At 49.8% G+C, this 26,331-nt stretch overlaps 1 protein-coding gene across 1 annotated transcript in view; it reads left to right on the top strand.

Moving 5' to 3' along the window:
* Positions 1-26,331, top strand: part of LOC149364873 (receptor-transporting protein 4-like) — a 48,072-nt gene that overhangs the window by 17,981 nt on the left and 3,760 nt on the right. Inside the window, exons 2-3 of the mRNA XM_089574838.1 lie at positions 23,906-24,056; positions 24,997-25,164. Coding sequence (XP_089430964.1) covers positions 23,906-24,056; positions 24,997-25,164 — 319 coding nt within the window. The remainder of the gene's footprint in view (positions 1-23,905; positions 24,057-24,996; positions 25,165-26,331) is intronic.

Consider the following 26,331-nt stretch of genomic DNA (forward strand, 5'->3'; position numbering starts at 1 on the left):
CGCTCGCACTTGTAGCATCAGGCCAGAATGGCGGAGTAAGAGGCAAACTACGTGCAGTTTTAATGCGATAGGCCTCATCGGGGAAAAAAAAATAATGCGTCGTTGGTCCTAAAATTCGCCCCTTGCCTAGAGAGAAGCGACTTCACCAAACTGGAAGTGACCATACGTCACTTCCGGTTAAGGCATTAGCAACTAGTTAAAGCTATTTCATTTCCAACGCACAATTTTTCTCTTATTGCGATATTTATTGCCTCAGCGCATAAAAAGGAGAATGTAATAATAATCGTTGAAAAAAAAAAAGATGGCTGAATGAATGAAAAAAGTTTGGCCAATCTAAGCTATATCTTTGTAGCCATATACCTATAGGTTCAAGCTATATACCTATATTGCGAAGGATTGGTTGACGAGAGACCCGCTGCCGCCAAGTGCCAATTCTCGTCGGCTTCAGTGCCGGGCATACTCACAGCAGGTGGCGGTAACACATAATGGAATTAGATGTACCCTGTGAATTTTTCCTTTCTTATTATACTTGGCTGACCGTCGTTTCACGTTTAGTGGCACTTTGGAGTGGATGCCATGCGTGCGTCATCTGCCGAAAAACGGCACGAGTGTGAAGAACTGCTTGTTTACGTTGGACACGCTCGAAACATCCTAAAGTAAGAATATAGGGTATTTCTAAGCGAAAGTTGTCGGCAGAAGGAAAACGGTAAGCGGAAATTGAAGAGAAAGCTTTATTTCAGGGCCTTTTTATGAGATGTTGGAAACAATGAGAACAATGCTCTTTTTTTTCTTTATTAGGCTCGCTCTACCGCCAAGCAGCTTGTTGCGCTCTCTGTACATATTTCTGCGCAAGACAAACTGAATAGTTTTCAAGACGGTTATGGCACTGTGCATGTTGCGCTCTGTACCAATTTACAGAGTGAATATTAAGTTCAACGAAATTTCTACTCGGCAAACGAGATTCAACAAAATTCGCTATTTTAATAAATCATTTGAACCTCAATACAGTGATGTTGAAGGGGCCCGCGGTGATTACTTCGTTATAACGCATGTTGACTGTGCTTTCAAGGAAAATGGTCATTCCTACGTTATATCCGTTATTTCATTACAAACCGCTTCGTTATAACGAGGTTCGACTCTTCACGGTTCCCGCGACGTTTGCAGACGAGAATCAGTTCTGAAGCTTACAACGCGAAAATCCTCATTTTTACGCTCGTACATTTCTTTTCTTCATCAGTAATTCAGCCCTACTGAATTTACCGAGTACCTCCATCTTGCGGAGTAATTTACAAATAATGACGATTTTTCGCAAAGGTCGCGCCCACACATCGCGTTAAAGCTTGGACAGTCGCTGTCTCCTGCGCAGGCGCGTTTTCACGCTCCTGGTCCTCGCCTCGGTTGTATGTCGAGTGTGCGCACCGGAGTACCTGGTCGCGACGTTTTCTAGGGCTGTTCGGCCCGTGTTCGCCGACCGTGCAGTCTGCAGCTGCGCTATATGCACAGCTGGCCCGCTTATCAGTTGCACCGCGCTGTCCCGAAAGCGGAAGCCACAAGCATGTACAGAGAGGGAGTTCATTTACTATGCATGTGATGGCTAATAGACAGTCTGGTGTAGTTAGCCGTCGCAACCTCAACTGACCATTAACTGGGCTTATTACAGGTGACCTACTTCACTGATGATGAACTCGCTGGAGTGCTTGACGGACTCGGCATTTCAATTTTTCGTTTTGCAGCTGCGTTTTGTTTTGCCGGGATTTCGAAAGAGGCCTGCAGCGTTCATTAACAGGGCGTAGTCTTTTCCGGATTAGACGATGCGCCATTTTCTTTTCCTCCATTCAATGATTCCTTAATTCCACTGCTATTCTCACTGCTGACTTTGCAACGGGGTTCCTTTGGAAGCCTCTATTTATTTTACTCGTCACGATGTGGCGCCCCTAATGGGGAGTTCGTTCAAGCAGGAAATTGCCAAGTAAAATATATACAATATTTCCAGGGGAAGCTGTTTGTTGTTCAAAGCCAGGACAGAAGTATTTCAGACTAAAACATACCGAGTCAAGTACCAAGAAATAAACACGACATGCGGTGCGTGTGGAGAGAAGGAGGAAACGGCTGGACACTTGATACTTTTCTGTAAAGCGCTGCACCCTAAGTTGAAAGCATCGGGGCTTATTTATTCAAAACATTGTGGTTTCAGAACAGTGGAGGATAGATTTTAAACGGTTAGAAATAGCCAAGCGAACTTTATCTGATTGGTGGCTAAAACAGAGGCAAGAGTGAAATTTCATACGCTTTCTGAAGAAGGTCGTGAAATGGCTCGCGCTAAAGGCGGAAAGGAGCGTTCCCCGTCTCCAGTTTAAATACAAAATATATTACAAGCACTCAGTCCCCAGCGGCTGCGGAGCAATTTACCAAGGCGGTAGACAGACCTGTGACGCAGCGTAGGGTGCCACGAAGAAAAATGATAGGTATAACGTTAAGAGACCGCAAGCGGGCGGAATGGGTGACGGAACAAACGCGGATAAATGACATCCTAGTCGAAATCGAGAGGAATAAATGGGCTTGGGCAGGGCATGCGTAATGCGAAGGCAAGACAATCGCTGGTCCTTAAGGGTAACGGAGTGTATTCCAATAGAAGGCAAGCGTAGCAGGGGGCGCCAGAAGGTTAGGTGGGCGGATGACATTAAGAAGTTTGCGGCGGGGATACGGTGGCCGCAACTGGCAAAAGAACAGGGTTAATTGGCGAGACATGGGAGAGGCCTTTGCCCTGCAGTGGGTGTAGTCAGGCTGATGATGATGATGATGATGATATTACAAGCCTCAGCTAGGAGGCGTGAGCCGCCGCACTATCTAAAAGGGTTCAGTCTGCGATCTAAAAGGGTTCAGGGTGCAAACTTTTTTACTGCTTACGAAAGACATAGCGCGTTGCCTCATATGAAGCAGTAGCCGTACTAAGCTACTTCCTGCGACCTGTGATTTTGTGATTCGAGGAGCCGCCGCCACCAGCCGCTTCTCTTCCAGTTGAAAAGCGCAATCGACATCCTACGCCGCTTTCGTTGCTCGACAGAGCTCACCCGTTTCTTTTCAGGCTCATGGACGCGTTCGGCCGCTTTCTCACCTTCGTGCGCGGCTACTTAGAGCTGCCGTACACTAGCATTCATATCTCTTGACCCACCCGGCTCCATCCTACGGAGACGGTGACAGCGCTACTTGCGCTGGGCATTTGGAAGCGCCGAACGAAAGATTGAAATCCGGTTATTTACAACAGGAGCATGATAGTCTGCCAATTAGAACACACAGCGAGATAGGTTTTTGTTTTGGAAATGAAACCTGCGATGGCTAAGTGGTCTAAGGTATACCGGGAAACGAAGCTCACGTGTTTGCACTGGTGTTGGTACGAGTCTTGCTCGAAGCTGAAATTTTCTTCTTCTGGATATTACTCGTATGAAAATTTTTGGAAATGTTTAGCTTCATGTTCAGCCCATGTTTGGCGTCCAATTCGGCCTCATGTTCGTCCTCGTGTTCGGACTCATGTTCGCCGTAGTTTGGGGACGATTGTTGCCTGAGTTTTCCTAGAATGGGAGATAATGGAAGCACTTCATGCTTAAGAAAACGACGCCATATTGCGGTGGAAGCTACGTACCCGAGGCGACAAGTTCCAAAACGTGTAAAGTTGGCTGGCAAGCGCGTAATAATTGCACACCTGAGAAAGCTGTCACCTCGCACTCGTGACATCCACTCGACAATTATAGTATAGGGAAATGAATACACATTCTAGTTCACTTTAATGAAGTGCGTAGCGCACGGCCACCTTGTCGAGTGCCACGATATACCGGCTGTTTGAGCTAAAGAGAACCAGAATTTTCAAAAGTAGGCTTTTAGGATATCTAAATGGCTTCTGCGGTTAATGATGTTAATTAGAAAGCTGGTTAACAAATTTCTAATAGTTCACAATTTAACTTTACAGTTAGGCACATTGTTGCTGTTGGAAATTTGTAACCGGCCGCTATAGTTTCAAAAATGCTGGGTGCTATGCACAGCAGATTTAGCCATCGCACGCCTTTAATCATTAGTCGTCGCTCCGTGGCTCACGTATCACGTGAACTTCCTCTCCTTTGCATGGAGGAAGGGAAGAACTCAGGAAAGGCCGTTACGTCACATGTTTTGAGGCCGGAAGTGAGTGCTCCCCCTCGCTAGTTGGCCGCCTTCTCAGCGCACTTGCGCATGCTCAGCAGACAATGTAGCAGACGACGCCGCTGCGATCAACGTTACTATTGGCTGCGCAGTTGACCAACAACACCCAGCAGTCCTTGCGAAAGCATGCGACTTCCGGCACATTTTTGGGCGTGCAGCTCGGATAGCGAGGGCCACTACAAAGCTAGGGTACCTTAAAGTCCCTAGATCAGCTTTGGGGTACCTACGCTCTCCTTCTCCATGTCTCCTGTGCGGGCTGAAGCTAAGAGCAGCGGCGAGCACCCCAACGTGGGCGGGACAGAGAAAGGTCACGTGTCACATGAGTTACAGAGTGACGGATAATGGCCTACTTCGCTTCGCGGCGCATTTCGAAAAGAGCACACAGCAGACGAAATTTGTTGAGCCGCAACGACGAGATAAGTCGCGTTTTCGAAATTCTAAAACATGATATAACTATTACTAACGGCCGGTTGCAAATATTGAATTGCAGTCAAGCGCCGAACTGTAATGGCTAAAAAAACAACTACAGAAAATTTGCTTACCAGCTTACTAATCAACATGATGTACCGTCTTTGCCAAGAGTAGCCGGGCAGCTGTGGTTTGTTTCTTACACGGTGTAGTTTCTTACCCACGTAGTGAAGCACTTATGGCAGCCCTTAAGCTCTTAATTTGTGTAGTGTAAGGTGAAGCCTTGTCCTCATATTTCGACACCTTTTTCATCTGTAGGAGTGCCCTAAAGGCTCCGTTATACGGTTGAGAAGCAAAAACCTGTTGCTCGGTTACTTTTGCCAAAGGGGATATACTTGTTCTCTAATGCCAGCCAACACTGGCATTACAACGACACAGAAGCCATCTCGATATCTCAAAAAGGCCTTTTTTTTGAAAATTCTGGTTCACATTCGTCGAAACAACATGTATAGCCTCTGCATTCGACAGTCGAGACATGCACTGGTCAGGCCTCGGCTGTCGGTCGGATGCCGCGGGCGTCGGATGTCATCGCGGGCAGCCACGGATCGCGGATGCACGTCATCGTGCTGTGCATTGTGCACGCATGTCCGCGTCTCTTTTCTCTCTCTTTGCACCATCTCTTTCCCTCTTTCCCGCCCTGTGCAATGAGTATGCGCAGCCGCACGTGTCGTCGGCAGAGTTACAACAAGCGCAGGGCTAGTGTTACATCTCATTGTTCCGCTTTGAGAACCGCTACGCCGTGTGGGCCGAAGCGAACGCGCGCGTGCCGCACACGAGCGCAGCTCGTGGCTCTCATATACCGACGCAAGAATTAATCAGTTAACCAAGAAATAAAAAAAATGTGCGTGTAATTTAAATTACACGCGCGACATAAAGTCGAAAAGCACACACTTAAAGGCAACTGCGTAGGTTTAGAAATCGACCAGCTTAAAATGGTCGAATGTGTGAAACTTGCAGGTAAAGTATGCGAAGTCCTTTCGCGCTAGCGTTTGAAATGTGGTAGTCGGTAATTAAAATCGCGACGGCCTTCAAGCTTCTCCGCAGCGCACAACGCCAAGTGGGGGGCGCCTGATGACGTCATCGAAGGTATCGGTACATTTCCAAAGCATAAACGCCTGCTTTGAAGGAAAAAAACAACGCCAAAGAAAGCAAAGCCCGCCGAGCGTTGTTTGGCAGCATCCAACGAGGCACAGCAGGGTGCGGCTGACGGCATCGGTAATTTGAATCATACCTTCCATGACGTCACACTGAACTTCCCCGCGCTCCTCCGGCGCTTTGAGGAGAAGCGCAAAATACAGTCGTTGATTAGGTCACTATTTTAAATGCTAGTGCAAAAACACTTGGCATGCTTCACCTATATGGCATGGTTCACCTATATAGATCTGAACCCTTGAATACTGCGAAATTCTCTAAAAGTGAAGCAGTGAAGACGCAGGTTCAATCCCGGCCGCGGCGGCCGAATTTCGATGAAGGCGAAATTCTAGAGGCCCGTGTACTGTGCGATGTCAGTGCACGTTAAAGAGCCCCAGGTGGTCGAAATTTCCGAAGCCCTTCACTACGGCGTCCCTCATAGCCTAAGTTGCTTTGGGACGTTAAACCCCATTAAACCAAACCAAACCAACCAAACTTAAGCTGGACTCTAAAGATAGACTATGGCATTCTAACGACAAAGAGACCACTGTCACTGAAAACGAAGCTTTTATAACCTAGAAAAGGTGAAAAAATAAATAGAGGTGTCGCCATCACCGGCCGATTTCGCAAGTAAACTGCGTGCATCTACACAAAATTTACAGCGCGCATCCCAGAAGCCACGCAACATCGCCATTCACTTGAGAGCGGCTGCAACCAACCCTTCTCGGCGTAGACGTCAGAAGTTTGAATCGAATGGCGGGAAAAGGTATCAAATTCAATTTTGTCATTCATTTTTTTTTTTTCGCTACCATATAAATTTTAGTATACCGAGAAAAGGCCAGAGGATCAAACTTTACTGAGAACAATAACTGGATGGAGTTGTGCGCTTAAGGCGCGCCGTATCACGTGCTCCACTACATGGCTCAAAGGCAAATCGCTTGGCCTGAATACTTTTGAGCTGGGCTATGCATAGCCGATAACTTCAAGGACCCCTCTCGGACCGATCAACACAAGGTACCCCCAAAGGCTCAGATCTCACGGCTGTAGTTCCTTGTTCTCCTTTACTTAGTGTCATCCTGCTGAAGTTCCGTCCCATATCCCTACCTTAACAATTTACACTGTTATCCGCGTCTTTCACCTGCGATACTTGTGTTGTGGATGGTTTGGCAGCTCCTAAGCCTCAGGTAAACTCAGAGAGAAAGAAGTTGACTGCGACGCAGTGCTTAGCAATGAGTAAATACTAAGCTGCAGTGTAAACTAAGGCCAACTGGTCAGGCAAGTCCTTACACACATTCCTCACCACAGCAGGGATTTCCTGCACACCCTTCGCGGGGTTCAACTGGACGCTAGAACTTCCCTCTCTCAGGTGCAGGCACTCCTATACACTTTTCATATTTTGAATCTCTTTTCTCTCTTTGAGGTTCAAAGTACAAAGGCGTTGTAGGGTCAGTATAGGTAACGATGAGCTTGGTAACCTGGAGATGTGCAGCCACTGGGAGTTATTAATGAACTTTGAAGTGGGAGGATACTGCACTGAAATTTTGTTCTCTGTATACTTTTTCTTTATATTAAAAGTAGGGGAGAGGGGGAGAGGGGGGGAGAGACAGAGAACTCCTCTCATTTACGTGAATCTGTGAACCAGAACTTGTTGCATGTTTCTGTGCACACGAACCACGGCGCTGACCGGTGTTCTCGTCGGTCACCAACATTTTACTGCGAACGCGTTATAAATAGACCCACAGGTGTGTCGCGCTCTGGGACTTCGGCCGTTTCCAATTGGCCTGACGCTGTGCGGAAGGTGACAGGCCTTTCGGCAACGAGGAAGCGATAGGTTTCGCGGATGGGAGTGTAAAAATTAGAAGATAAGAAAAGAAGCGGCGCAGTGTTCACGATGGCGGAGGTGAGGAAGAAGCGGCTCAGCTCGATCCGCTTAACCTCTCGCTCCGCTCGGGTCTTCGTGCAGATACTCGGCAGGCGCCAATATACTTGTACGTATTCACACAAACGTGAACGGTGTAGAGGCTGGCGTTTCCCCGTCTCGTTTTTCCAGCTGTCTCGCTCCTCGCGAGACCGCGTATGTGTGTGCGCAGGTTCAATGACGCGGATAGCGCGCTCACCGAACTATGTGGAACCGACTCCCGCCGTGTATTTGCCTTCAACCGCCAACGTCTTCATCGACTCTCTCTCAACCCCGAGCAAAAAAAAAAAAAAAAGGAATCTTTAGCCAGTTTATAGATATTCTATACACTAAAGAAAAAGTTATGAAGGGTCGTCGTGCCGCCGCTTTTCCCGGCGTATCGAATGTGACGACTGACGTATCGTGCGTCTTATTAAGGCGAAAGCCTTAATCATTAGCAACGAAACCTGGCGTCGATGTGCAGAAAAAGTGGTCCAGAAAACCCCCAATGACGTCATCAGCAAAGAAAAAAATGTCTTCTGAAGGTGCGGAGAATTGAACCAAGCGCCTTCATAATGCGATGCGAGCACGCAACTCATGGTCCACAAAACCACGTTGTTTCTTGGCGAATAAAAGTGAACCTACTGTACGCGTTGCCTTACGACTGTGCGCTAATCAGTAGGTATATCATAAGAATGGAGGAGGGAACATGTAAATTAAAAAATTAATGCTTTCGCCTTCAGAGCACGTAAGCGGTCCTTACATTTCCCTCCTTATATATTTCTTTTTTTTTTCTTAGCACCGATGGCACGCTCGATCCGCCGATATTTCGAAACAGAAAATATATCGGTCAGATGTTTAGGGGAAACCCCCAAGGTGGAGTACATTAGTAATAGGGCAGTAATTACTCACTGGCATCCACCCAAGCGCAGCCATACGGCTACAGACGAAAGCTATGCAGCTTTCTCAGAAACTTCGTGGTTAAAGAAAAATTCGTCCTGGCCTGCTCCTGTTCCTGTGGTCCTGTTCTATTCTTTACAATCTCGTTCTGTTTCCGTTTACGCAATCATGTCATGTTAGGTTACGCTACGTTTACTTAACTTACTTGCACTGCGTCTCGTCAAGTTACACTACATGTCCATATCCTGTTCTACTCTGTTCTATTCTGCTGTTCTGTCGCAGACGGGACTATCCAATTAGCGCGAGAGCGTTAGTACCACCCTTGGCAAAAAAAAAGAAAAACTGTCCGGCGTCGTCATTGGCGTCGGCAACCGACTGTTTGAAGCCTCGCAGCCGGAGCGGCCGGAGCAATCCGGAAACCTAGGTGGGCCACCTAGGTCACGTGACCTTGTGGCTTCATCACAACCTTAATTCCCACCGGATTGTGAGCAAACTAACCACCGTGGCGGATGGCAGTTAAATTGATGACTGGTCGAGAGAGATTTCTCCAGAAGAGCAACCTGGGTCGCAGAAGCCCCAACGGTGGCAGCACCTGCAGACATCGCAGGGCAAAAGAAGCATCGCTTAACCGCTGCACCGTTGCGCCAGGAGTAGTGTGATGGCTCCAAGGGGTCTATGAATGTAAAGTGGAGGTTGACCCAGTTCCGCATATATGGGCATTAAACCATTAACGCTATCACCTTGTATAGCTTAAAGGCGGAGCTTAACTGTCCCCTCCAGTTTCTTGATCTCCCGTCATGATTGCTTACCGCGGTTTGCGATGGTTGCGCAGATAATTCGCCCCTTGAGGTCTGTTGCAAATGCAAGGGCGAAATGGGTATAAGACCATAGCACACAAAATCACATTGTTAACTGACATATAGGACACACTGAGTTAACACGTATTTCGACCTCTCTGTTTCCACGGGGCTATAGCACTCGGCGCTGTGGCTCAGTTGCGGCGCTCGGCAACTGACCCGAAAGGCGTGTGTTCGGCCCCAGACGCTGTGGTCGCATTTCGATGGAGGCGAACTGCTAGAAAGCCGTGTACTGTACGATGTCAGTTCACGTTAAAGAATCCCACAGAGGTGGTCTCAATTATTCTGAACCCTCTTCTACGGCGTCCTCATAGCCTGGCCAAACCAAACAACGTGGGTAAGCGCGCGCATGTTCCACAGATGCAGTTGCGTTTTCTTGCTGTGAAGAATTTCAGCACCGCGAAGGCATAGGACGTATACTGGACCAACCAGGTAATCGCGGCGCATGCGCACATGCGTGCCTCCAGCTGGCCACTGTGCTTGCGCAACAGGTACCGCGACTGGTCCAGTGCATACGTGCAAGCTATACGTCTCCGCCGTGTTAAAACTCTCTGAATTGAGTGACCATCGGGAGTAGCACAGCTCGTGGCTCCAGGGCGCTCGAACATTCACGGAAGCTCCATGGGAAGCGAGCTCCGAGCTCCATGGTTGATGCGCGTCGTTCCCTATCTTTACGGGCGCGTTCAAAGGCCGCGCATATCCAAATCTTTACGGCGCTGCTGAGGCTGCGGCGCCAGGAAAACTGTTTGCACTTTGCGCGGCAGAGTCTATCACGCCAAGCCCGAGCGAAACTTGGCAGGTACGGCACCCGAGAGCGTGATTCTTTTCCACCGCCCGCACCCTCTCAGTCTTCCCTTCCCAGCGTGAAAAAAGGGAGAAAAAAAAAGAGAAACAAATGAGGAGGCGACCATACGATGTGATACAACAAATCTGCGTCGACAGTACTGGCTGTCCATTTCGCTTTTACTTTCACCTTATCATTGCGTCTTTGAACTGGATTTCTCCATTGCTTGTTCGTTCCTCTGCTGCTTGGGTTCACGGTGGGTGGCGGTCCTGCTTGATTTATTTCATAAACAATGAATACTTACGTCTCAGGCGCGCGCTGCAAGATGCGCCTCATAGTGGAGAGTTCGGGATTAATTTCGACCATTTCAACTTCTTTCATGCACAACGAAGCGCTTATTCAAGAGCGTTCTTGTTTTTCTCCGCAGTCGAAAAGCAGCTGTCGCGGCTGGGTATGGCGCTTGCATGCAACCGCCTGTTCAACAGTATAACGCCGTAGCCGTTGGTCGAACCACCATTACGAGTGTTCCATAAGTTGGTTAATACTCGTGCACGCACATAACTGCAAGCGTTTATAGCTTTGATACACGCGTGTCACATGATCTAAAAGGGCTGCACTTCCAGGGACTGATGGGGCTATCAGTTTTCCGGACGCAGGGAGAAACGGAAAGTTTTGTTTTCAGCGCACGGCCTGGTGATCTATATATATTTGCCACACATATCCGGGTGCATCATAGGGTTGCTGGGCTAGAAGACGCAGCTGGAATTGTTCCGGCTGTTTTGTTGGTTGGGAAAGCCAGGGTTCCCAAGATGTAGGATACAAGTTTCAGGAAAAGTGATGCAATGTGTTGGGTATATTAGCGGTCTCGCGAGGGGCCACTCCTCAGGAGCATGACTGGTCAGAAGCCCCCACAGCGCCCTCCTTCACGCGTGAAGTTGGTTGGCGGTGATGGGAGAGCCGCGTCTTCGCATTCGCAAGCGTTCTCACACGTCTCAAGTCAAGCCGAATCAGGACGTGTTGAACAGCAGGAAATAAACGTGGAGCGTGCTGCGCCCTTCGTCCGTCGACGTCACTCGTCGTGACTCAGCGGAAAAGCGAGCTAACGATGATACTGCGACCTCACAGCCAATGATGCGGACGCTGAAGGAGATATCAGCGATCGACGCCCTCCCAGCTCACGCTGCGCGAGTTCAAGGAACTCGCCTTCACCGCACGAAGAAGTCGAAGAGGCAAAGCTTCCTTCTCAGGCATGGAACTGTTCGCACAGCGTCCTCGACTGACAGCTTTTTTATTTCATGCACCAGAACCGTGGCACCAAGAAACTCTAGAGAGATTGCTGCAGCTGAACTGGCTGCGAACGTAAGACTAACGCTACGCGGCAAAAAAAGACAATTTGTCTACTAAGTATTTATTTTTTTTCCTGATCCGTGAATTTCGACTCGTACGTCATCCAATGCAAGTAGTGCTGCGGAAATTAAGCATAAAGTTTGAGGAACGTCACTCAAGAAAAACGTAAAGCTTTCCTGTAGAACGGTAGGGATGTTTGGGAAGTGACCCCCCCCCCCCCCCCCCCCCCCTTTTACGGGAACGTACAAGAGGCAGGGAAGCCTGCAATAGCAATGGGAGTCGGGCTGTTTGGTACGGATCCATTACCGCTCGAACAGCGCCATGACAGAGCGCACTTGAGGGGCTTGTCGGTCGCTGTTTCCTTGGCGCTGTTCGAACAGTTGATCGAACCGAATCGAAAATGCAGGCGGGTTCTTGTCATTTCGCCAGCGCAATGCCATTTCGCCAGCAAGTGTATCAGGGCGAACGCATTCCAGGGAGACTATGGATCCCTGAACTGAAAACGCACGCGCGCTGCAGTCAACGAACCGACAAACGGCCTGCGCGAAAACACCGCGCCAACTGTTCGCTGGCTTCCGAGGAAGGCAAGGTCGATCGACAGAGGCTGCGCATAGGCGATTTGCAGCCATGCCACCTGCATGTTGCTCAGCATTGCAGCAGCGAAATGCAAACGTTCAACTCCGGGACACAGAGCAGGAAGATACCGGCTGCAGTTTCGTGGCGGAGAGAGTGCAGGTATAGGTGGCTTAAGTGATGAAGAAAACGTGCGGCAATCTTACTGCGATTCCCAATTTTTTTATTTTATTTATACAAATACCTGCAGCGCCCAGGGGCATTATAGCAGGGGGGGGACAATAACAGTAAACATATACATAAAATGAGCATGTCACAAATATTAAAAATAAACAATAAGGCACAATTGTCTAAAATAAAATAGTAACGCATCACTGAAATCATCACTGAAATCATCACGCATCACTGAATCTACGTTTCTTACCACCGCTCTCAATCCACGAAGGAGCACGATATCCGCCGCGAAGTCAGGAAATCCAAATCGACGACTGGAACAAAAGGCCCGCTCCTTGCTATACGCGGGGCATGGCGGGACGATTCGCTGCGGGTCGACATGCTCCTGATCTACGATTGGAACCCATGATCTGGAGCCAAATCGGCAACTGAAACCAAAGTTGAGGTTCGCGGAAAAAACGTGCTCCAGGTCGCCGATTTGAATGCGGCAATACTCACAGTGGACACCTTAATTAACTGCTCCGTGAGGATGGAAATAGTGAAGAGGGTAAGCACGCACGGGGAGAGAGAAAGAAGCTCCGAGAGATAGCGTGCGCTGTAAGACGCGCGTGGATGGGTACAAATTACCTGTGCTCGAGACCCCGGCGGCGCAGCTTACCATATGTGTCCGCATACTAATAGCCCTGAGAGCCCTGTTCCACTTTATACTATACCTCAAAGTGAACTCTGCGTAAACCGGAAGAACGAGCCGGACGTTGGGGCTTAGGCTATAAGCCAGAGGGACACTGGCTAGGCAAACCAGGAAAGATCTGCTAAAGCAAACCGTTTCGACAGAAACCGAACTATACGCCACATATCAGGGCCTTGCGGAAGTTGAAGTTTTCTGTCTTTCTCACACCGTCTCCGCACGAGCTGCCCTCTGGAGGTAAAAGGCCGCCTCGACGAAGTCGCAGAGCCCCTCTTCGTAACGGCACAGGCGAACGAATGGGTGTGAAAGGTTTCATTGTGGTGGCCAAGGGAAGACGATAATGGTAGTAATATGTACAATTAACGTTAACAAACGCGATTACAAGTATCGGCAGGAGTAGCCAGCAGGCATGCTAAGTACTAACAGGCCTTGTTGCATTGTGTTGCCAGAAGTCGGGGGAGGACGATGCACGGATGATTAAGTGCGTTGTTTACTTTATTACTTTGCGAAATTCCTAACGGGATGAAGACCGCCCACAGGTTTGTTTACGCTGTTGGAATCAATACATTTAATTGCTCGTTAAATTTTCATTTATCCACTTACGTGTTGCTGAGCTGTATAAGGTTTTTTTTTTTTTTTCATTTCGTTTTCCTTTACTGAATGCGCTCGATCCCTTCTCAGGCACGTATTATACTTCTGCGAACACTGCCTTTTAAACTGATTCGGTCCAAGGCAACACGAGTAAACACTGTGTTCCGCACGTGGTACCACGCACGGTCCGCTTTCTGTCTCACAAGTTCCTACAGTGTAGTACAAGCTACAAGCACAAGCCAACTCACAAAAGTGTGTGGTTTGCTCTCGAGCGGATGAGAGGAGCACATTTCTGAAAGCCGTCGCTTCGCAACCGTAGCTTCCAGTTCACTGCATCAACATCACGAGACCTTTGACACCTTTTTACGACTCTCGAAGCGCGTTGCTCTTGGGCTATGGCAACCACGTGTGGTAGTCCCATGACTGAGGCATCCTCAACGTTGCAATTTTTGGTGGGTGGAGGTGAGTGGAGGCCTTCTGAAGAGCGGAGGTGGGTGAGTGGTGAGCTCCTGTCAAGGTTTTCTCGCGGGTGTGCAGGCCCGTTCCTGGCTTCCGCATCTTGGTCGCCGTAGTCGTCAGCGTAACCTTGTTGTCCAAGTAGCAGAACAAAACGCCACCTTTGAGGTTGCTGCCACGGGAAGAACCCGGAGGAGAGTGGCCAGAAGCGTAACACGCCACCTTCCAGTGGTGGCAGGTGGCGTGTGAAGAGCTGCGCTCAAACTTCGCATTGCCGACTACCATGACGCCATTCTTTTTTTAAGGGAGGAGGTGGGCAACGTGAGCTCTTTTATCAGGGGGAGGGAAGAGGAGCAAGCCCAAGAAGAATTTGGCAGTGGGGGGTGAAGGACTGAGCTCGATTTTGGAGGGAACCTTGGCCCCCTTGGATACGTGCCTGATTGTATGGTATCATTGGTATGATACGGTACGGTGGGTACGTAGGGTACGGTATGGTATGGTATGGTATGGTATAGTATGGTGTGGTGTGGTGTGGTGTGGTGTGGTGTGGTGTGGTGTGGTACGTTGCGGTATGGTGTGGTGTGGCGTGGCGTGGTGTGGTGTGGTGTGGTGTGGTGTGGCGTGGCGTGGCGTGGCGTGGCGTGGCGTGGCGTGGCGTGGTGTGGTGTGGTGTGGTGTGGTGTGGTGTGGTGTGGTATGGTATGGTATGGTATGGTATAGTATGGTATGGTATGGTATGGTATGGTATGGTATGGTATGGTATGGTATGGTATGGTATGGTATGGTATGGTATGGTGTGGTATGGTATGTGGAGTTTAATGTCCGGAAGCTTCACATGGACCATGACAGACGCCTTATAGTGGAGAGCTCCGCATTAATTTAGACCGCCTACAGTTATTTAGCTTGTGTTAACCTCGCACAGCACACGGGCGTGTTTTTCATTTCGCCTCCATGGAAATCCGACCGGCGCAGCCGGGATTTGATCCCGCAACCTTTCACTGCACCTCTCCGAGCAATCCGCCATTAATTCGAGAAAAAAACACCACGTTTTGTTGCGCTTCATTTTCGGGCGACGAGTGCGCTATGTTTTTCGCGTATGACACAGGTGACGTCGCTGCCAAACCGCTCCTCGGAAAGGAGTGATGCGACGTTTTTTTCGGAAGGGCGCGGTAAACAGCGCGAGCAGACGCAAGTCGGCGGGCGTGTGACGCGGGCCCCGGAAATTCTCGAGCTTGGTTGGCTCCGTGGCAGCGGGACGGCGACGGATGCGCAGCCGCGCGCTTTGGGCCCCATTGTGTTGGCCGCGTGTTTCCACGAGCCGCCGACAGAAACGGTGTCACGCAGCCATCGGCGCGCGCCCAACGGGAGCGGAAAGCCTCGACCTGCGCACCTTGCACAGACCAGAATGCGCACAGCAGCTGCGCGCCGCAGGTAGTACGCGAACACGAGCGTCTTGTATCAATCACGAGGTTGGGTCACTACGAGAGCGCTGCCAAGTGGCCCACTTAATTTAAGACGACAGCACCTGGAAGGTTGAAGAGGGGGGGTATGAAAGTAATAACAAAAGGAAAAGTGATAAAGGACGTTTTGGCCGCGGAAACTGCCTCTTGTTTCTAGCACTCCTGAATAACAGCAGGCGGAAACAGAAGGAAAGGCGAGAGTGATAGGTAATTCGCTGCCGAACTGAATCACATGCTAGCCTATTGATCTGAGCAGAGAAGGGAAAATCAGCAAAGCGGTAGCAACCATCACCGCGACGCCAGATCACTTGATAAAACCAAACTAAAGAATGCGTTAGTCAAGCAGAATGACGTTAAATCCACAAAGCCTAGGAATTTTCACCGGACGAACTCTCTTCAAATACAATAAACGTGTCAGATGGCAGATAATTCCGAACTTCCACATCGCATGTGGTGAACCGTTTTGTCAACATGCGGCCGGAACGGAGGGCGGCCCACTGCAATCATAAGCAGTGCATCAATACAACAAGCAGCAACAATGTAGCCAGACTTCCAGTAGCCAGACTTCCCAACACTACACTCCGATCCCTCTTACCCCCCCCCCCCCCCCCCCTCGCTACTGCCAGCTGCTTAAGAACTTGGCTACATAATACTACATAATATATGCAGTACTATGTATAGTAGGGAAACCTGGGAGGCCTTGCTGTGCAGCTCGGGCCCTAAGCTCCAGCTCCTGCTCGACCAACTGGCTGAAGCGGCCGACAGGACGCAAGAACTCCCGGCTACCATCTAAAGCGGCACCCATCCTTTGATGGCGCGTGCCAGTTCTGTGGGGAGGTGGCTGACACCTTCAACATGGTTTGTGCGTGTCAATCAAACCCATCTATCCCCCCCAGCCCCACCAGAGAGGACTGGGAGGCGGTCCTCCTCGGCTGTCAGGACCTAAAGGCCCAAAGGCCTTGGTTCACCGGACGCGGGCGGCGTTGCTTGCCAATGGGGCCCCGTAATAGGGGCTCCACCTGATATTGTGAGGGGAAAGGTCCAATAGGGGCTACCCCAATCACCTCTCTGTAAAAATTTTATACACGATAAATGTTTTCACCACCACCACCCACCCCGTGCCACGCCGGCCGCGTGCCGCGGGGGAGACGGGGAGTGGCGTTTCTCTGTTGGACACTAACTAGTACTACTACTCCCTCAAAGCGCGTTTCGGACGTCCACCGCCAAATGAGACAGTTACCGCACCGTTTGCTTTCCTCAAAGTCAATTTTAATTTTTTACCTAAAAAAATAATTTTCCTTGTCAACAACTGGGATCCTCAAAATGCCGCATTTATAGTGACATCTCGGCGAAGCGGCTGTTCTTATTTGTGTTCCACGAAAGCCCTCGCACTTGCAGAGCTCGCCTCTCCCCGTCGAGGCTCTGGTGTTGGCTCCGCGCCTCTCAAAACCAGCAGCGGTGCGTGCGCGCAGCGTGCCCGCGCAAATTGTGCGCCACACGCATCCGCTCATGCCCGCCGGTGAGACGCAACGCCCGTCGCGGACGACAACCGCGCGCCGCTTTCACGGCTCATCGAGCAAGCCGCACTGCGCCGTCGCTCGCTTGGCTACCGCCGGCCGATTGTATGCTGATGCCCGAGCATCCGCGCACGCCGAAAGCTGGAAATTGCCGCCTACGCCTCCCCCTCTTCCCCGTTATTCTGCCGGTTCGCGAAACCGCGCCGTTATATACATACGTCGCGCCGCAACGTAGGCCTGTGTTTGGCGTAGTGTGGACGGTATTGTGCCGCGTTTGCTGGCGTTGTTTACCGCGCTGCTGGCAGAGACGGGGTCGCAGAGAGCGCGATGACCGCGGGAATGCCGGGAAAGGGTTCGATGGCTCTATCTGGCGCGGCGGTTTGCTCGTTTTGTTTTGTGTTTGCCTCACACTGTCTCCGGTATAGTTTTGGCGGGGGCCCGTCTGTCGGATGGTATTCGTAAGTGAAAGGCGAGTGACTACCGTGAACTAGGTTGGATTTGAATCTCCGCGAGAAAGACTGAAACACTGCGCAGCAGTTTTACATCACTGCGGGCTACATCGCTTATATATCTGAGACTGAGTGAGCATGTTTTTAAACAGGAGTCAGCCAACCAGGCTTGCAAGGTTTGGTAAGTTGTGAGCTCGTCGGACCCACTCATGCACGGTTTCGTGAGGAGGGCCATCTCACGTCTGCCCGAATCCGTAGCGCCGCAGCAGACGAAACGGAGGAAAAACCATTCTTAAACCCATGTTTTTTCGACAAAAAGTCTAAGAAATACACGGTTGAACCCCCCCCCCCCCCCCCCCCCCCCCAACTCGAACCCACCACAACTATCTGTCCAGGGGAGTCACTCTGACAACTTGAAGATGGCCGGAGCATACGAACTGATAAACTAATGCAATTAGGGGAATACCCCAAAGTGGCCTAGAATTCAACCAACGGATTAAGTGCCCATTACTCCTTTGTAGCCTTTCTGTAGCGGTCGGGTGAATGTCAATGAGCAATTATTCCCTCGATGATCATGTTGTTTAGTTCATGCGCCAGACAACGCGTTGCTTGACGCAGGAGCGCTATCATACAGGAAAATAAACAGCTGTAAATCTTGGACCTTGCGTACGTGCAACTAAAATCGCTTTAATTACGCGCAGCCTCGAAGATCAGGCGGGCCAGTACCGAGCTTTTAATTGCTCACTTTTACACTGCTTGAAAGAGCCCGCCCGTCGTGGCCGTGGGAAGAACAGCTGCGGAGTAAAGGGAACTAAAAAATAAAAAGGTGGCAAAGTGAAGGCCGTCGGCAGTAAATTCTGTACAGAAACTGTGAAAGTTGCGGTTCGTGCTGCGCGCAAACCTTGGCTTCATTCGTGCCGCAGCTCGCCCACGCAGCACCGCAGCTGTATCACAATACTGCGCGTCTGTATCTAGTAGGAGGAGGAGTAACAGTGGTTCGTAATAAATAAAAATAAAAAAAAAACGGAAGGAAAAGAGTATGCTCCAATTTACTCTCCTAAGCACCCGAGCTGCGGCCAGCGCAAATAAAAGGGCAGGGAGATTATAGGTAGAGGAATTGCAGACGATGCGATAGCGAGAATGGACAGGGAAGGGAGTCGAGAGAAATATGACAGAGAATAAATATTTTGCAAAAGATGCCGAATTTTCTGGTCATTTCACCACTAAATTTGAAGATGATTTTTCGATATTATATACGAACAATAACTATAGATTTTAAAACAGAAAAAAAAAGCTACGATTGTCACGCAAAATTACGGAGCGATCAATAAATGAATGCAACATTAATGAATACAAATTATGAGATGTAGATACAAACAAATGTACGCTGCATTCAAAAGCTGCGCGCATGTCGCATCCTGTAACTTTTGAACTACGGACGCAGCACACTGCATGCACAGGTCGCCAGGGCTTCCCATTCGGTGCACCATCGTACATCTTTCAGCCAATCGGCGGGGAGTTGCCGTGCAAATAAACTTCACTCTCTCCCTTTCCGTTCTTAGTCCGCGGTGACATTCCTTTCAGGGACCCATCCCCACAGGCACAGCTTTGATCTCGCCCTGTCTGCCACAATGATTGTCTGACACCCGTATTCACAAACGTGCCTTCCACATTCTTTAATTGGCAGTGTCCTTTAAATAGCACTTACGTCCAAGTAATGTTCAAAGTAAAAAAAAAGAAATGATTCCCAGGCTCTTTCTGGGTACGTTACCGTCTGTCCGGCAGCAAAAGACGCATTTATTGTGGAGGAAATTGAATTTAAAGATTTTTCCCGCCACATAATTCAAACCATGGCATCTACATATGGTCCACATCGAAACCTCCGTTACCGCGGTTTCTAATGGAAAGGAGATTTAGAGCATAGCCTCTGGTATCCGATTCCGGTAGAATCGGTGTTGACGCACGCAGTACACTATAGCGATATTTCGTTTTTTGCTCTTTTCAAGCTTACAAAAGCTCCGTTTTCGGTGAGAGCGGTCACTTTGTGATTAGAACGCGGTAATCTATTGATAGAAATTAATCTCATTTTGTCCCCAGTGTTTTCTCAAAGCAGCTCCGGACCTGACCTTGAGCCCTTCCTTACCGTTTCCAACATGGCGGAGCGCGACGCTCCATGACGACGACAGATGCCGTGCGTTGTTTGCGGATCTCGCGACCAGCGCAGGCAGGCACAAGACTGACCTCGAGATCTGCCACGATGCTCAGCACGAGGTCGCGAGTTCGATACCTGGTCGCATGGCCCAGGAAAGACGAGGCGCTATAGGGCTCCAGACCGCTTCCTTTTCTTTTTCCGCCTCTTAATTAAGCTCTTCTAGCAAAAGGCTCTCGGAAGGACCACTGAGCCGTCGTAGTATATATCAGCTTGAGCAGCCCTCTATTTGCATTTGGAGCCGCCGCGTTTGCACACAGCTTCAGGAATGTTTGCTCCACCGTGCTCATGTCGGAAAGGCGCCGGTTGTCGTGCTAAAGTTTATCAAAATTTTCTGATTTTTTGTTCACTTTATCGACTGTAATTCAAACCTCCCACTCTGCTATTCTAATTTCTGCCGACTCTACCTAGTCGCGTCTGCTTATCTTAGTTTTTCAATAACACGTACTACAACCGATGTATACTCATGCATAACATTAGCAATTTGACGGCTACAAAAAAATCATATTATTAGAAAGTTCTACCGCCGCCGCCAGCCGGCAATGCGCGCCAAAACTCTCTACTGACATTTAGGCGCCCATGAAATAGAGCTGCAGCGGTATAGGCATTAAAGCCACCCTAGACCACATCCTGTGGAACTGTCCGGAGGATCCCCCTTCCCCGGACCTGATTCAGCCCCTTACTTCCGACCATTGGGAGGCCGTGCTGCTCATCTCCGACCCGGAGATGGCCGTAAGCCACGGGCTGACGGCCATCTAGCACGACCAACAACTCACCTTGAACTACTTTTTGCCGGTGAATAAATATTTACCAATCCAATATACAGCTTAGCTCCATAACAACGCCCCTGTCCCGTAGGCCGTATGTGCGCAAAAATTAGTTAATCTCGAGGATGAGTCTATGATGAGTGTGGAGAAGACATTGAAGATCGTTGAAATATCGAATAAAGAAAGAAAGAAGGGGAACGAAAGATGGCTTTTTAGGGGGAAAAAAATTGCAAACACTAACTTAAGTCCGCAGGACTCTCGTGCAAGCTGTGATGGATTATGAAGCTCAGGCGGCAGCAGTTCCAACAAACACTTTAGCTCCTTTTGTCCTTTTCTTTTCCTTTTAAAGATAATTAGGCTCAACAGTTGCTTGAGAAGAACCGTTTGCCCCGGGTGTTACATTTGAGCGGCCCAGGTCTGGAAGTTCAATGGGCGTTCGCACCCGCAACACCTCAGACTACGCAGCACTTGAATTCGTCTAACACAACATTTCCGGACATTTAAACGGCTCCGTACGCAGGCAAAAAAAAAAAAAAAGGCCACCCGCGTGTCGCTGGCCTCTATTTTTGCCTACGCCAGCATTCTAAAATCGCTTCCTACGTGCAGAATGAGAGAAGCTCTCCTAGTTCTCCACCAGGACTACGCCGCGGGCACCGTTAGCGAGCTTCTTTCCCCCGCCTGTCGCGCTACCGTGGTCACCTCAGGCGCCCTACGTATGCAGCCTTTACCTCCATGCCTTAAAGCGTAGCGGCAGCAGGGCGGGAAGCAACGTAGTAAACTACACCCAGCGTGTAGACAAAAACTCTAAAACGCGTAGCCCTCGCTTTTTACCGTTATTCCGCCGCATTACACTCGGGTAAACAGGCGTGAAATGTGCCGGGCATGAAACGCAGACAAACTAATTGACGTTTTCCTCCAGTCTGTCGACTCAAGCAGACCACATGCAGGCGACATGCACGCGGATGCAAGGACGAGATGCGTGACGTCTGATGAACGCGCTGCGTGACCCCACGCGACGTGCGACGGAGTACGGTCGTGCGTTTCGGAAGCTTCCAAGGCAGCTCTGTGCCCGCTTGACACAGTGCGCTCCAGGAGCACGACTGCGGGTCGGGGAAGCCCCGTGGGACTCGCGTGTCTCCGCCACCGCTTCCACTGTTTCGCGAGGAACGCGGCAATTTTAGCTCGTCGAGTCGCCTCCGCGACACGAGCGTCGTTGATTCTTTTCCCAGCCTTCCACGTCCCCCTCGTTATTTTTTTTTGTTTATCTTCAGAAAAAGCGGCAGCTCAACTAGTTAGATTAGAGTTTTAAGCTACTAGCTAGGCTACAGACAAAAGTGTCGCATTGAACGGCGTTGCCCACGTCATTAGAGATTCAGCACAACGCGATGCGCCTCCGCTTCCGCGCGACATCAGTACGCACGCGCTGATTGGTCCCGAAGCGGCAGGCTTGCGCGCAGCTGGCTAGAGTCACTTATCCAGTGACTCTACAGCTGGCCGGCACCTTGCGCCATCTGGTGTCATTAGGGCAATACGCGCACGCGCAGTGGCTCTCAACGGCAGCGGTTCGCGGTATGCTAAATGTAATCTGTTTCACTACATTCATAATAGGAAAGCTTGAGTAAACCACTGAGGTGGGTGCCGGGTATCAAGAGAGGTGGATCTACAGTGCAGTGCTGTAACTGCCGTCTCGCGAATGTTATGGGTGAAATGTGGTGTGCGCTATATCGGTCAGACCACATTGCATCAGCAACTAAGACCGAGGAGTTCCTCCGTACGCACGCCTAGCGGGCACGATATATGAACCGAGAACAGGACAAGTACTGTCAGCATCATATTAAACGCGAACAGGATAAGTGGAACGTGAAAACAAGTGCACAAGAATATTCGCCGCTGGAGAAGAAACACAGGCGGCGTCCATTAACATTTATAGAGCACGCCAGCTGTCATCCACTCTCTTTCAACTAAAATATTCTAGCTTTGCTGTTTCCGTTTGATTTGACACTGACAGTACGCCCGTTGTGAACAGCCGCCGTGCAGAGATTGCGACTGCCAGAACTCGAGTTGCGCATTTACTTCCCGCACAGCTCTGCGCCACCGCGGACATACGAAATGCAAACCGCGCATTGCAAATGCGAGCACAAAAATGCGTAAATAATAACTGAAGATGTGCAGAAGGGGTTCTTTTTATCACTTTCGATGAGTGGCATCGCACTTTTATGCGCATCTTTGCGGAACCCTGCTGGTTTTCTTGAAGCCAATTTTGTGACCTTGTTTTCTCAGACGAGAACAGCGCAGAAAGAGGACCGCTTTGAAAAAAAAAATAAAAAAATTGGTAGGGTTTTAACGTAGCTAAACCGAGTACACACATGCGAAAGCATGTGTTCAGTTTGGTTGGCCCTTGGTTTTGCTTTGTTGGGTCGTCGGAATGTCTGCCGGCGATATTAGACTCAGGTTAAGCTCTGATCGACGTTAAACTGATCTGAACTGTACGCGCCGCAGATAAAAGTTGATGAAGACGACATGCATGTGCTATGCACAGCGCGAGAGTGTATTGCAGTTTAACATAAGGCGTGGTCGGCTGTGGCGACAGCATGCGGCTCTTCCAGAGACTAAATATATAGTCCCAGCAACATAAAGAGATCATATGGCACAACACAGTTTTTCTCCACAGGCAAAAAACGGATACTGTAGGGTGTGATGTCAATGTTCTTCTTAACTGTTCGTTGTAATTTAGTCTCTGGAGAGAGCCGCATGATGGACCGCCACGCCGAATTACCACGGTCGTCGAAATCTGTTTCGTGCGGGGTGCATATGCTGTCCTGCAAGAGCCGCCTAGCTGGCTCCCCTACCTGGATGCATGTGTGCCTCCCAGACTGTTGGTGTTCTGGAAGGTGGGGTCATGCAAGGGTATGGTGGCCTGGTGTTCTGTGGCGTAAGCATGCTTAGATTTTTTTGTTTCGGCACTATTTCCATGCAATAAAATAAAAACTGTGGAGATAGCACATAGTGCCCACGCGCAGTGGGACGTCACGACCGTTTTGACCAATTGAAAAGCGTGACATTTCTGTCGACAACTCCTGCTTACAACGATGAGGCATTACAGGCTTCCGCCTTAAAACTTCCCGCATTTTTAGTCGTACGAGGCGTACTCTGCTGGATATGTGATACAACAGAACAATCATGTTCAACGTAGAGCATATAATAAGTCCTCCCCATTTACTGATTTCCCATTTTCCGATTCTGCCAATTTAGGAACTCCGGTGAAAAAATTGCGGCTCCAAACAATTCCGCATCAGGGGGGCTACAGCAGTCGAACATGCCATATATGAGCTGTACTTTTGTGCATGCCACATTTCAGTGAACCAGTTAGCATGAGTGGCTTTGTACCGCGACGACTTGGGGCACTGTCACGACTGAAGTTTTTTTCCTCGTTCCTCCGCTTGCAGTGGCATGGAGCAGGTGTGGCAGGCAGAGTTCCAGAAGCTCTTCTCGCAGTACGTGCCCCAGTCCTGGTACCTGTTACCCGTGGTGCAGCGCCCCATCGGCGTCAACTGGCAGACGTTCGTCGACTCGGCCAAAGTGCGCTTCTGCTGCGAGGTTCGAACCTCCGAACGGGCCTTCTCTTTCCTTCTCATAAAAACAAAGTGCGCGCCGAATACCTTCACCGCCGCGCAACGCATGCCTTATGTGCAGACACTGTCAGCGACTGCTGCCCGCGAAATGTAGACAAAGAACTATATTGGAGGAATTGAGCAAGGATGGTCGGCAGGATTGATAAACAATCGAGGTTTTCAATGCGGAAAAATATCGGCGACTGCGCGAACGACTGGTAACTACTCTTGGCTTATCTTACGCAAACGTCGCCGGAATACGTTAAATTGTCTTTTTTGTTAATTACTGCCACCTCAGAACAATGTTTCTTGAAGTTGCGCACTGACAAAACAGAAACGTTGCAACGAAATGTCTGCAGCCCAGAGAACTGCTCCTGGCAATGATTCCGCATGGTGTGTCTGATATAAAGAACTAAACTGATAAGGGACGGAAAGTGAAACAGAACCCAAAACAGCTAAAAATTCAGTCGGTCAACAATTCGTGACCATTCATGTATGTGACGTTTTCGTGTTGCAGCATGTAGTCGCATGCATATGCATAGCATCAACTATGATCCACCCAAAGACCTCCCTGAACGCAGTAGTCGGAGCTAGCGGAGTGGCTGCGTCAGAGCCCGCCCCCAGCCATTGTTCAGAACCGGAGTTCTTTTTGTCAGACCATTTGAAAAACTCCGACACTCTGATTCGCCCAAAGCTCGAAGGTCAGCCGTCTTAGCGCAACTCGTGGCATTGAGGAAGTCTTCTCAAAACGTGGATTAAGTCGAGAAAGAAAAGTACCGGGACACCGCCAATAGCTTGCTGCTTCTTAGGCCATAGGCAGACTACAGACACTGCCAACAAGTCGAGGCTGGATCGCGATCAGGGCCTAAACGGTTCTGTCCATGCACAACCCCATCCGGAATGCAATGTCCGTCCCTCTCGTGTAGGAGTGCGGCCACGGCTGGACGTCGATGAAGGGGCGCATCTCGTTCTGGTTCCTGCTGACGAGCCACGGCGAGGGCCTGGTCACCTTCAAGCTGTACGGCCAGCAGTGCGACAAGTGCAAGGTGGGCCGCTACGAGCCGGCCATGTGGTACCCGGAGGAGGTGGTCAAGGTCAGCAGCCGCTTTTCCCCCACCCCCCGCTACGACACCGCGAAGGGTTCTGCCCTGTTAGGCAGTGCTGTCTCGCGGCGAAGGCGAACGGGGAAGTTGGAGGATACGCCGAAGGAAATGAAAGGCACGGTAGCAGTCCCGCTTTGGGCGTATACCTGAACTGCTCCAAAACGGGTTGCGCGACGGCGAAGAGGACGACAGAGAGAGGAGAGAGTGTACAGCGTTAAGAGTATTTAGTCTAAGCCGTACAGTGGGGCTCCCTTCAAAAGGGCTAGGACGAGAGTTCACTTTAGAGATATCAGGGAGTTTTAGAAGAGAGGGACCCCATCGATTAGAGGGATAAGGGAATAGCGCGGTGCCAGTGCGCAAGCGCAGAACACTAACACCCCTCGGGTTACTGTCCTACGCATGCGCACTGGCGCCCCGCTATAACCGTATCCCTCCTAATCGATAGTGGCCGCGGCGGCCGAATTTCGATGTAGGCGAAATTCCAGAGGTCCGTGTACTGTGCGATGCCAGTGCACGTTAAAGAACCCCAGGTGGTCGAAATTTCCGGAGCCCTTCACTACGGCGTCCCTCATAGCCTGAATCGCTTTGGGACGTTGAACCCCATAAACCAAACCAAACCAAACCTAATCGATAGAGTCCCTCTATTCTAAAGCTCCCCGTTAGGAACCTTGGTGATGCGAAAAGAGCCACGTAGCATCACCCAAACAACCTTGGGCTTTAAAAACTTTCGACAAAGGTTGTGCGTACTAACACTGGATGTGCCGGAATAAACAAAAAGGGGTTGATTAGGTATGCAATCTCCGAAGATACATAAGCTTTTTTTTTGCAGTGAAAACAGCTGCAGTTCTGTTGTGGCAATTTTTATTTGTTTGTTTTTTTAACAACAGAGGCATCGCCCGTTTGGCGCGACGGTTTGCCCGTTGGGCGAAAAAAAAATTGCTTTCTTTTTAGGAAAGGAAATCACGCAGTAACAGCCTCACTTCCGAACTACGCATGATACGATTTTTTTTTTTTTTTTACGCAGCCCTCAATTATAGGTCGCCGGTTCTCCCGATCATAGGTCGCCGGTTCGAATCCATGCCGCGAGCTAGGTTCTAACGTAACTAGTAAGTTTATGCTGCAAGAAACGCTGAAACGTATGACACCATCCGGAACATT

The sequence above is a fragment of the Amblyomma mixtum genome, chromosome 2 (assembly GCF_055824585.1).
Source record: "Amblyomma mixtum isolate Tamu chromosome 2, ASM5582458v1, whole genome shotgun sequence".
Classification (NCBI taxonomy): Eukaryota; Metazoa; Arthropoda; class Arachnida; order Ixodida; family Ixodidae; genus Amblyomma; species Amblyomma mixtum.